Genomic DNA, 11462 nt, shown 5'->3' with positions numbered 1-11462 from the left:
CTTACAGGGAACTTACGGGAGGCTCCGGACAAGAGTGGCCCAGGATGGGCAGGCCTGGTGGGAACCTGCATGTTAGTGAGATCGATCGCAGCTCTTTGGGGGAGAATAGCAACCCCAGGAGGCAGCTCACTCCCCCAGGACTCCATTCCCTAGGAGGAAGGGGGCAGCCGCCTCGTCCAGGATGGCTCGCATCAGCCCAAGGGAAAGCGGCCCTCCCGTATCTGCGGCCTCTGTCCCTAGACATTCCCCTCCGATTAAGCCACTGTGGCCTGGAGAGGAAGGGAACAGTGGTATGAGATGGAGCTAAGCTGGCCCAGGGCCGGCTCCCCAGCAGGGGAGATAAGAGGATTTCCTGGGATCTTGCTGAAACCAAAATAGGTCCTGATTGCATGTTGTAAAGCTGCTGAGCCGAGCTGTCTAATTCCAAGTACTGGGGAGCCCAGGGCCACCCCAGCAGAGAGGGAGGGCTTGCCCTGGCCTTGAATTCCCCGTCTTCCTAGTACAGGAGGGAGAAGGAATGAAGGGCTCGAGACAAGGCCTTTCGCGGGGAACGCGCTGTGTCCATCAGCGCTGCCCGGTCGGCCAGGCCGAGGGAGTGACAGCACAGTGGGGAGTCCCAGGGATCCCTTGCATGACCCCAAGGACAGAGGGCCTGCTGGTTGTCCTCACGGTCTGACACCGAGGAACAGGGGCCCTGGCTTGGCCAGGAAGGGTCAGACTAGCAGGCGTGGGTAGGATTGGCCCAGGAACAGCCACTGTCCTTCCAGCCTCAGAACCGCCAGATGCAATCTTCCTGACCTCACCCAGGTGGCACGTCCTGCTCGGGTGGGCAGAGGGGCAGGCACAGCAGGGGACCCATCTGATTGCCACCTTCTCCTTGATCGCTTGTCCCCCTCAGAACCTGCGCTGGACAGACTCCAAGCATTATGTGTGGACAGACGGCCTCCAAACCCTGTTTGTGTTTCAGAGACTGGGTAAGGCCCGCGTCAGCCCCCCTCCCCCCCAGATTCTCCACCCTGGACCCAGCTGCTGCTCTGTCCTGGCTCCCCCCAGCCTCAGCTCTTTCCCTTCTCTCAGGATTCCTCCCTGTAGACCCAGGCTCAGTATATGGCTGTCACACCGCAGTGCCCTGTGACACAGGAGCAGGTGGGCTGAGATCCCACCAATCCCTCTCCTGGCCTGGCTCGGGGGAGCAGCCTGGAAGGGAAGGGGAGGGCCCTTGACGGCCTTTCCCCCTTTTCTGTCTCCAGCTGCCGTGCTCTATTGCTACTTCTACAAGAGGACAGCCATCCGCCTGGGCGATCCTCGATTCTACCAGGACTCTCTGTGGCTGCGCAAAGAATTCACCCAAGTCCGAAGCTGATCTCTCCTGGCAGACAAGCTGGATCCCACAGCTGCCTCGCCCCGTGCGGCCACAGCGGCCGCAGCCCTGGCTCAGGGCCCTGCCTGTCAAACCCCTCGGGGGCCCTCAGGTGGAATCAGACTCACCCCTCCATTCCTCAGCTGCTCACTAACTAGCTCTCGTCCGATACAGCTTCCCCGGAGCAGCTCGTCCCCCCATTTCCTTCCTGGAACGAGCCCACAAGCTTCTGACAGTGCTCACCCAACTTCTGACCCCCCAGCCGCTGTGCAAGGACAGTGTTGGCACTCCCGACCAGGCCCACTTAGAGCCTTGGGGCTTGGAGGTTTTAGACCCTAGGGTCCTTTTGTATGTTTGTTTTTTAATAGGAAATAAATGTACTCCTTTTGCCATAAATTTCTGAGGAGGTTTGTCTCTAGTGATGGGACATTACTGCCTTCCCCCAGGAGTCTGCGCATCTCCTCCGAAAGGACAAGAAGAGGCTGGACTCGGTGACCTCGGAGGAGGCCCTCAGCCCAATTCTTGGGGAAAATGGAGGGATGCTTTTCAGTAGCTCCTCAGGGGACTGGGAGCAAAGTGCTGGGCAATGTAAGACTAAAGTGAATATCCAGTAACTCCAAGTATTACATTTTATAACGTTTATTGATAATCACTTGAAGTAGAAAGAATAAAAGAACAAAAGTCAAAGCCTCGTGAGTGAAATTCTCCTCCCCAAACCCCATTGCTGGGAAAAGAGCAAGATGGGGGAGCTAGACCCCCACTTTAAAGTGTGAGGAGCTAATGGGAGAAGGCAAGTGGCTGCTGGGAAGGGGATCCTGGAAAGACAATTTCTAATTACACAATAAGACTGCCTTGAATGGGTGTTTTTGGTACACGTTGATATTAAGTGTTGTCCTAAAAGGGAGAGAAGGCTGTGAACCACTGAGTTCCTGCCCTTAAGGGCTCCCTTCCCTGGGTAGCCAATGACTGGGTCCCCACAACCCATCTGGAATCCAGAGCTGTCAGGAGGCCACCTTGGAGGGAGAGGAACAGCAAGAAGCCATTGTGGCCAGCGGGTAAAGGCTGTCAAAGGGCTTTAGATACTGGAACGGGATTTCTATTTGATCCTGGAGGTAAGAGGGAGCCATTGTGGTTCCTTAAGTACAGGAGGGAGGGAGCCCGTGGGAGACACAGAGGAGAGGGACAAGTCCAGCAGTCTCTGGGCTCTCTCTGGGGTAGTCTGACGACACAAGAAGAGGAGGAGGGATTGGTGCAGACTAAAAGAGCGAGGGGCCCCCAGAGGCTGGCCCAGGGAGGAGCTGTGTCCCACCACCAGGTCCCTCACATCCAGGCTGACTCCCAGAGACTCTACTTGTGATGGGAACCTACGACCCATGATCTAGAGGTGAAAGGGGTCCTGGGGACCAATGAGAGCATTGAGGCACTCGGGGAAGTGACTTGCCCAAGGTCACCTAGGCAGCAGAGCCAGCAGCCTCGTTTCTGGCCTGACCACAACGATCCAGCACCCCACTGCACTCCAAATGCCATCTCTACCCACTCCATAGCTTCTGTCATGTTGGTCGGAGCCCCTGCAGGAGGCTGGGCCATGTCTTCCACCACCGCCCTGCACCCTGCCCTCAGGTCCTTCCAGGCTTGGCCCCTGCGCCACCTCCTCCCGGAAGGCCATCTTGATCTCTCCCCCTCCCCACTGGAGAGGTGAGGTAGAGGGGATGCTGAAGGTCTGTAGAAGGCGAGGGACGCCGAGCTCCATCCTGAAAGTCAAAGGGGACCCCAGGGCCTTAGGAGCGGAGATTCGAGAGAAAGGGAAAGAGGAAGGAGAAGCTGGGCCCCGGAGGCTGGGGTAGGGGTATCTCCGAGGGAGGAGTCCTGCGCAGGAGGGTCTGGGGAGAGGCTGTTTCGGGACTTCAGGAGGAGTCAGGGAGATCTAAGTTCAAGTCCAGACGCGGATGCCGACCAGTTGCGAATGGCTCACAGTCCGTCTGGGTAAAAAAACAAACAAACAAACAAAAAAGGCGGAGTGGATGTAGGGAGAAAACGCGAAACTTGCAGAGAGGCTAGGGGGACACATCCGCGCCTGGTAGAGCAGAGGACCCCGCCTCCTCCCGGAGAGGGCGGTCTCAGCGCATGCTCGAAGGCTGCCTGCTAGAGCGGCCCTTCCGGCGAGCCCCGCCCCACCCTTCCGGCAGGCCGCCTGGCTGCCGCGGCCGCAGTTTCCATGGGGACTGAGTGGCGATGGCGCTGCGAGGTGAGCTGCCCGAGGTGTATGATTGGGGCTTCGCACTCGGGGACCTCCGCTCGGGCCTCGGTCGGCCCACAGGCCTGAGGCGGGGAGCGCGGGGTGGGGGTGGGTTCCCGCGGCCTGGCCGCCCACCGCCCTCGGGCCTCCCCCTGCAGGCCGCCGGCTGTCGTCCGTCTCCCTGGAGATCCTGTTCTTTCTCAATGGCTGGTACAGCGCCACCTACTTCCTGCTCGAGCTTTTCACGTTCTTGTACAAAGGTGAGCGCCGGCGCCCCCCCTCCCCGCGCCGGGCAACAAGCCCCGCCCCCAGGGGAGCCATTCCCCCTCCCCCATCTTCTTTAGCCTTAAAACCCTGATGGGCCAGACTTGGGGGTGGGGGCGACGTTTGACCCTAATTAAACACATATTAGGGAGCTTGGGTACGAGGTGGACAGGCCCTCCCTCTGTAGACTGGGGGTGACAACCAAAGGGGAGGGCCCCTGCACCATCTCCTGCCTAGGCCTGCCCCAGGCACCTGCAACCCTTGGCTTTGACCCTGGCAGGGCTCCTGTTACCCTACCCAACAGCCAACCTCATTCTTGACCTGGTGATGCTGTTCCTGTACCTCGGAATCGAAATCACCCGCATTTTCTTTGGTAAGTGGCCTCTCTTTCCCCTAAGACAAGCCCACCCCCACAGCTTAGTCAGTGGAGAAGGACAAGGCGGAGCCCAGAAGCCCCAGAACCAGAAATGGCCCAGGGCCTAAGGGGAGGTCAGAGGGCTTGGGGATCCTCCCTAAGGCCCTTCCTATGCATTTGGGGGTCAGGGGCTTCCGGCTCGCTCCTGGGCCCCTCTGGAGGCAGCGGCTCTCCCAGGGCCAAGCTTCCCTTCCCCACAAGTCTGGAGAATGTTGGAAGTGAGGGGGATGCTGCTTCCCCAGATCGGGGCAGGCCTTGCTGGAGGTGACCCTGTGGGACCTGTGCCTTGGCAGGTACAAAAGGAAACCTCTGTCAAAGGATGATGCCTCTTGGGATCAGCTTGGCCTTGACCTTCCCATCAGCCATGATGGCTTCCTATTACCTCCTGCTGCAGACTTATGTGCTTCGCCTTGAAGCCGTGATGGGCACCATCCTGCTCCTTTTCTGTGCTTTAGAGGTGATCCTTGAAGTGCTTACACTCAGCACCTTCTCCAGGTACGTCAGGCCTCCCCTCTGGGAGGGTCTGGAGGAGTTTGGGGCTGGCTAGGGGGCTTCTCTTCCCACTGGGGGTGGCAGGGAGATCTTGGAGGGATAGGTGAGATCAGCTGCTTCTCTTTGGTCTTTAACGCCTTGTGGTGGTCTCTTCCTGCCCGTAGCATGGATTCTTTTTGAAGTACAAGAGACCTGCCCATCGAGAGCCTTGGTGAATGCCCCATGGTGCCCCAGAGGCACATGCCCTCAGGGAGGCTGGCCCTTTGCCTTGGTCCAGGCAGCATCTTCTAAACCAGCTTAGAGGATGAGTTCTCCATCTCCTTCAGGATAGTCATGGGCACGTGCCACCCTCTCCTGGGCCCAGGTGCACTCTGAGCTCCCCTTTGTCACAACCAAGGGCCCTAGGTTTGGATTGTCGACAGGTCCCACTTCTGTCTTGTGTGTCTGTGTGTGCACACACATATGCATGTGGTGCCGAGGCTCTGTGCCCCACAAAAGCACCCTGGACCTATGTTTCACGTGGCTGTTTCCTCAGCTAACCCCCAACCAAGACTTCATCCCATTCATTCCTCAAAGGGAGTGAGCATAAGAAGGGACCAGGCACCGACAGTAGCTAGCTTGGGATGTTATTTTTCTACACTACGTCTTGGAACAAACACTATTTTGCAATAAATATTTATTTTCTCTTGTGGGGGCTGCAGCCTTTTCCTTCTGGCACTGTTCCCTGCCCAAAGTCCAAAGGCAACCCTGGGTGAGTGCTTCACACAGAAGAGGGATTTAACAGGCCACCTCCAGGAAGCCTACAACAGCAGCAGGAGGTGTCAGCAAGAGGACCGATTGCCCCCTCACAGGGCTGGGGCCTGATCAGCTAAATCAGTCACCAAGAGCCTTCTCAAAACAGCAGGCTGAAGCCAGCCATTTCCTTCCATCCTGTAGGGAGTCTCTTTAGCTAGATAGAGTAGTTTATCCTCAGTTTAAAGATGAGGAAAACTAAGGAGAGGGCAGCTAGGTGGCTCAGTGGATTGGATTCCAATATGGCCTCAGAAACTTCCTAGCTACCTTGGGCAAGTCACTACTTCCCATTGCCTAGTCCTTTCTGCTCTTGTCTGGGAACCAATAGCAAGTATCAATTTAAGGCTGAAGATAAAGGTTAAAAGAAAAAACCCTAAAGCAGAGACAGGAGAAGGGTCAGTTCCCGGAGTGCTCAGTATCACTTGTTAGCTGATTTACCTGTCCCCCCAATGGTTCTCCTGCATGTAGTCATGTCTGCCTTATATTCTTTTTTAGGCGCCTTCTTCCTTTCTTGACAAAATCCTTTGAGGTTTTCAGCAAATCATGGCCCCTGTGTGCCTTAGTTTACTCATCTCTAAAATGGCCTCAGATAGGGTCTCTTCTAGCTCTAATTGATGATCCTTCCCTATCCCTGCTCTACTATAAACCTCCAAACTTGTTACATGTCACTTTCTAGAGGCCTACTGTGTTGAGGACTGCACCGAATCACACATCTCCCAAACCTGCCTTCTGCTGGACTGGAGGATTTCTGATACTTGAAAGTGACATTGTTGTTCCTCCCACAGTATCACCTAGTGCTGGCTTTTGAAATTCTATTCATGTTGGTGGGCAAAACCAGTCCGTGGCCTGGAGTGAGACTGGACTTGACCACTGGAATTGTCATTTGACTCATACACTGCCACTGTGGTCCTAAAAAAAAAAATGGCAGACTGACAAACCCAGTTTTGGATAATATCCTGACCTGCTGATTCTCCCAACATCCTCTGGGGCAATCACCTGCCTCTAGCTGAAGTGATCCACTTTCTATGGGCTCCCTAATTCACTCCAGGGAGTCTCAGATGAAGTTCAATCCCCTACTTGCACAGATGACACCAAAGGGCTTTTCCAATAGCATTTCCCCAATCTGTCTGTTTTAAACTGATACTGAAGTGACTGGTGGGATCAGACATGCTGGAGCAGCAGAGAAACCTTAGAGATCACATAGCCCAAACTCGTCATTTTACAGCTAAGGGAAGGACAGAGGAAGTGATTTACACATTAGCAAACGGGAGGGCAAAGACTGCTTTCCATTCTATCACAGGAAGCAGGAGGAGGAAGAGGCAGAATGCTTAATTTGGATTTGGAAGACCCAATTTCTGAATTTACACTTACTAGCTATGTCCTTTCCTCTCGATTTTCTCATCTGTAAAATGAGTGGGCTTGGGAACGAATCTCCCAAGTCCCTTTCAGCTGTAAAATGCTGATTCCTACTATTTCAGCTTCTCAGTTCAAATTGTTTTGGGGAGAGGCAAAGTCAGGTTCTGCTCATACAAGGCAGTTCTGAGATATTTAGATCTTTGTTCAATCCCTCAGCAAGTTCACCCATTCCAGTCCAACCATGGCCAGGAGGAAAGATTTGGGAATTAGGATTCCAGCCTAATCCTCCCAAAAGTCCCTATGAAGCCAGTCCTTTCTCCACCCATTTTCCCCTTTAACTTGTCAATTGCCTGGTCTCATCCTTTGTTTTCAAGAAAAATGTCCTTACTTCATTTCATCCCCCAATCTCAAGTGTTCTGGTCATCCCACCTCCTAACCCAAATCCAGATGGGGACTGCCCCTGGAACCATCCCGGGACACCAGCTTCTATGTGCCTTTACAGTATTGCACCTGTTATCAGTGAAAAGTGCTTCTGGCTTAGGAGAGAGCCTAACCCTGGATTCAGCAAAATCTTCTACATTGTTTTCCTACGTGCTCAAGAAAGGTACCATGGGCCTTTGGGTAGAGGAAGGAGCAGCCAATTCACACCTGAAGCCTGGTTAAGAGAAGAATCGCCCTCTCCTGCTGAGCCTCCCTCCCAAAGCCAGACCCAAGCTGAAAGCTCAAGACCTCTCTCTCCAACACAGGCTCCATAAACCAGCTCTCAGCCCATTTATCATTTCAAAGCTTTTGTCACAAAAGGAAAAAAAAAAGAAGCGTCCAATGCGGTATAAAAGATTGACAGCGTCATCAAGTTTATTACACAATTTCCAACCTATCAGAAAGAGACAAACAAATCGAATCACCGACAACAGGGGGACGGGGGCCTTGGCCTTTGCCTTTCTTTTTTCCCTCGGGTATTTTTCTTTTGCTATCTGGAAATAAAACTAAAAAGTGTGTCATTAAGTAAAAAAAAAAACCACAAACTCTCTCCGGGCAAACGAATTTCTGTATTTTATGGTTTCTTCCTCAAACAACTGTCACCTCATTTCGGTTTTCTCTAAGTTTTAAAAAGACACCCGGAGCTGCTCTCTGGGAGAAGCACGTACGTACGTCACTTAACACTCACCGGCTGGGGATGCCGGGCTCCTTAGAGGAAGTAGGGGTGGGGTTGGGGAGACAGGAGAGAAAGCCACCACCCCTTCCCTCTGTCCCAAGGGAATGTGCCTCTGACCCTGGGGAAATCACTCAGTGCCTGACCGAAGTCTGTTAGAAACTTGCCAAGAGCTGTGAAAGGCCTCCCCTCTGCCTTAAAGGTGGCCCTTCTGAGACCCCTCAAGTCTCAGGTTGTTCTCACTAGATGCTGGATGCCTTATAGGTGGTGTGAAGGTAGCCCCGACCCATGGAACAACCAGCTGGGTGGAGAGCCTTGCCCACCACAATTGGGATTCTATGGGAGCAGCAGATTCATTGCTCTGCTCCTGGAGGAGTTGGGCTATCAGAATGGCAGTCCATGGAGCTCAGAATATAGCAGATGCAAGCTAGGCTCTATTTCCTTCTTGTCCCTTTGGGATAAGTACTTTCCTGGAGGGTTAATGGGGAGGCCAGTCTGCCAGCAGCCAAAGGGTGGCAAGACATCAAGGGTACAATTTCAAATGTCTAAAACCAGGCTACAGCAGTTAGCAACCTGATGTAAGGTGCATGCTTACAACTTTGAGGAGAAAAAGCCTTGAGAAATGGTCAGTGACTGAGTCACCCTTTCTTTGACGGTGACTCCTTCCCCTTTGTCCCCCGGGGGGCACAGCTGCCCAGGTGGGGATGTGCTCCATTCCCAGTTGCAGTGCCTTCCTCTAAAACAAGGAAGCAACCCTCTTGGGGTGGGGGGAGAGGAGGTAAGGGCTCGGGGGGAAGAGTGCCTATTGTTATTTCATGAGCAGCGAGCAAGCAAAGCAGGTAGAGGATGCCGGGTCACCTAACAGAGAAAGCCCCCTGAGGGGCTGAATGCAGTGAGACACTGATAGGGCCCTTGTTTCTCCAGGGGCCACTGGGAGCAATGAAGGCCTCAGGCCTTTCCTGGGAGATCAGCAGGATAAACTGTTAACAAGAGAGGAAGGCAGAGCAAGTTAGGGCAGACGTGGCCTTTCACAGATGTTTCTTCCTATGGTTCCTCCTGAGAGGGCACAGCTGCAGTGTGTGTATGTGTGTATGGAGAAGTGGACACTTGGGGCCCCAGGAGGGAGGGAGGCTGGTGCTGGCGCAGCAGGGCCCTGGCATCCCAGTGTACCACTCCTCTCCACAAAGAGGATCAACTCTCTGTCAGTGGGTTTTGGAGAGGCTTTCCCATCTACCTCAAGCTGCTCCTAGAGAATAAGAACCTCCCAAGTTTCCATGGACAAAGAAAGCACCATTCTTTTGGAGTCCCAAGCATTGTGGATCATGGGCCCAGATACATTCTACATTCTTCCCTTTCTATTCTCTTACCCCTCCCAACCCCACCAAGTCTTTCAGCCCTTTCCCTAGGCAAGCAGGGGTCATGCCAGGGCCTGGGTAGGGCTAGGGAGGGCTGCCAAGCTCTCTTCGGTCTGGTGGGGCAGCAGGTGTTCCCTGGGGAGGGAATTGGGGGCTTGGGGGAGGGGGAGGGGGTGGAGCGGCCTCCGTCCTTTAGTCCTGATCGAGGTGAGGAGATGCAAGTCCATTAAAAAAAACATTTACTTCCAACCAGACTCCTGCAATGAGAACAGCAGAAGGGGGGAGGGAGAGAAAATACAAGTTAGAGATTTATATTTGATTATCCAGGGATTATCTGGATTACACCAGCATTTTCTAAGTTAGGAAGATATCTATGAGGCCAAAGGATGCTATGGAAAATGGGAGCGAACATAATTCCGTATGACTAAGGAGAAAGAGAAAAGGCCTGGCTCGGCTATTCTGAAGAAAGAAACCAGAAGAGATCAGCAGAGTTGCTGATAATAAGATCAAATGAAATAATGGATGTGAAGTATCATGGAAATCTTCAAGGACTGCTGCTATACATATACCAGCTCTCCCAGCAAGCTCAGGTGGGGGTAGAGGAAGAGACAAGCAGAGGAGAACTGACTACCGACAGGACAGACGAGAAGAAAAAATGGCCCTGTGAGTCCTCTCCTCTGCAGCCGAGAGCAGGAGAGCTGCTCTCTGGCCTGCCTTGGAGGAGCAGCATCTAAAAACTTCTTAGTCAGATTCGAAAGTTTGCCATGAAGGACAGTAATTGGGCAGAGAGCGAGAGAGATTTAGAATGGAACTCCAAGCACTATGTAGGCACCATATGGGTGACAGCCACACCCAGCTCAAAGAAGGATGATGCCACCAGCTTGGGAGGTTGGTTCTATATGTAGGTCAATCACAAAGTCTATTCTTAGGCAGGGAAAACGCAAAGATATTTCCAAATCAGAATGGAAAACAAGGGCCAAGGGCTACTTGGAAGTACAAAAATCTCCCAAGTTACAGCCCAGAATGGACATAAGCAGCAACAGAACTAAGTTCTGTTTGAAGGCCAAACAGCACCAATGAGCACAACACCCATTAAGCTTTGGGCTAATCTGTGACGGCTCCTTGGGAAGGGGACTATCTGTGGGAGCAGGGGTGGGAGATCCCCAGTCTATTCACTCTGAAGCAGAATTCTGGCCAGCACTGAAGGCTGCAGGTAATCCCCAAGAGGCTGACTAATTAGCCTGGAGGTAAAGAATTCAATATAGGCTTGAGCCCCCATCCCCATCCCTAATGCTAAAGGAATGAGCAAGTATTTTAAAATAGGGCACAGACACATATTCCCTTGCCAAGGTGCCAAGGAAAGAGGGCTGAACTGAGAAGCCACAGGAAGGAAGGGGCCTCAGTAGTCAATCTAGTCCTGAACCCGATGAGAAGCCCCACTGAAGCTGCCACATATAGTGAGTGGTTGGTTAGTCAGTCTCTCCCTGAAGTCCTCTGACAAGATATGCTCTCATGGCCTCAGAAGGCTGCCCAATTCAATGTGCCCAGGTTGCAGTGAGTTTTTCTGACAGTAGGCCTGGGGAACTGAGTGGGAATCTGGGTTGTGACACCGATCACCTGAGGGGCCCTTTAAGAAGTCACTGGCCCTGTCTGGCCTGTTTCTTCCTCTGTGAAATGTGGGGCTAAAACTAAATGACTTCTAAGGGTCCCATAGTGTGTAATAAAAAATCCACGAGACAGAAACTGCTGCTGAATCCTTCCACAGACATCTTTTACACATTTTCCTGATATTTTCAACCTGGGGAACTCTTCACTATTCAAAGCCTCCTTTCTTCCCTCTCTCTAAAGCATCAAGGTGTCCCAAAAAATGCACAGCAAAGGCACCCAGCAGTTAGGTGAGGTAACAAAGAAGGAAAAGAATCCAAATATCCTCAGCTTTGGCTAATCAGAATGGATTAATTGTGTACAAGAAATTCTGTTTTTCTTGAGACAAGAGTGTGAGAATAGGAACGAGAATACTATATCTATGAATAACTGGC

General features: G+C 52.8%; 3 protein-coding genes across 27 annotated transcripts in view; 2 read left to right on the top strand and 1 right to left on the bottom strand.

Annotated features, from left to right (window-relative positions):
* TMEM138 (transmembrane protein 138) overlaps nucleotides 1-2047 on the top strand; it is a 7598-nt gene extending 5551 nt beyond the window's left edge. For 4 of the 8 annotated variants that reach the window (XM_056801635.1, XM_001379458.4, XM_056801637.1 and 1 more), the window contains exons 4-5: nucleotides 899-974; nucleotides 1251-2047. In XM_056801635.1, coding sequence (XP_056657613.1) covers nucleotides 899-974; nucleotides 1251-1363 — 189 coding nt within the window. In that variant the 3' untranslated portion in view covers nucleotides 1364-2047. The remainder of the gene's footprint in view (nucleotides 1-898; nucleotides 975-1250) is intronic. The other 4 variants (XM_007497615.3, XM_007497614.3, XM_007497616.3 and 1 more) reach the window with 1 other exon arrangement.
* Nucleotides 1984-11462, bottom strand: part of CPSF7 (cleavage and polyadenylation specific factor 7) — a 27332-nt gene continuing 17853 nt past the window's right edge. For 8 of the 12 annotated variants that reach the window (XM_056801624.1, XM_056801629.1, XM_056801622.1 and 5 more), the window contains exon 10: nucleotides 7746-9680. The gene's annotated coding sequence lies outside the window, so the exon portion shown is untranslated. Of the gene's footprint in view, nucleotides 3340-7745; nucleotides 9681-11462 lie in introns of those variants that run through there. The other 4 variants (XM_056801628.1, XM_056801625.1, XM_056801630.1 and 1 more) reach the window with 1 other exon arrangement.
* On the top strand, nucleotides 3458-7940 carry TMEM216 (transmembrane protein 216). Of its 7 annotated transcripts, none has more exons than XM_007497628.3 (5): nucleotides 3458-3605; nucleotides 3755-3856; nucleotides 4165-4233; nucleotides 4569-4770; nucleotides 7418-7940. In XM_007497628.3, the coding sequence occupies exons 1-5, from the start codon at nucleotides 3593-3595 to the stop codon at nucleotides 7668-7670; spliced, it is 639 nt and encodes a 212-aa protein (XP_007497690.1). In that variant the 5' UTR covers nucleotides 3458-3592; the 3' UTR covers nucleotides 7671-7940. The 7 variants fall into 7 exon arrangements, with proteins under 7 accessions (XP_007497690.1, XP_056657610.1, XP_007497689.1 ...); XM_056801632.1 differs by having other exon boundaries at nucleotides 6236-7940; XM_007497627.3 differs by having other exon boundaries at nucleotides 4141-4233.

This window comes from Monodelphis domestica, chromosome 6, assembly GCF_027887165.1.
Source record: "Monodelphis domestica isolate mMonDom1 chromosome 6, mMonDom1.pri, whole genome shotgun sequence".
NCBI classification, from domain to species: domain Eukaryota; kingdom Metazoa; phylum Chordata; class Mammalia; order Didelphimorphia; family Didelphidae; genus Monodelphis; species Monodelphis domestica.
This window is presented reverse-complemented; position numbering and strand designations above follow the sequence as displayed.

Coding starts and splice junctions, on each gene's coding strand:
- TMEM216 (XM_007497627.3), top strand. Junction 3,857..4,140: donor TTTCACGTTCTTGTACAAAG/GTGAGCGCCGGC, acceptor TGACCCTGGCAG/GGCTCCTGTTACCCTACCCA. Junction 4,234..4,568: donor AATCACCCGCATTTTCTTTG/GTAAGTGGCCTC, acceptor GTGCCTTGGCAG/GTACAAAAGGAAACCTCTGT.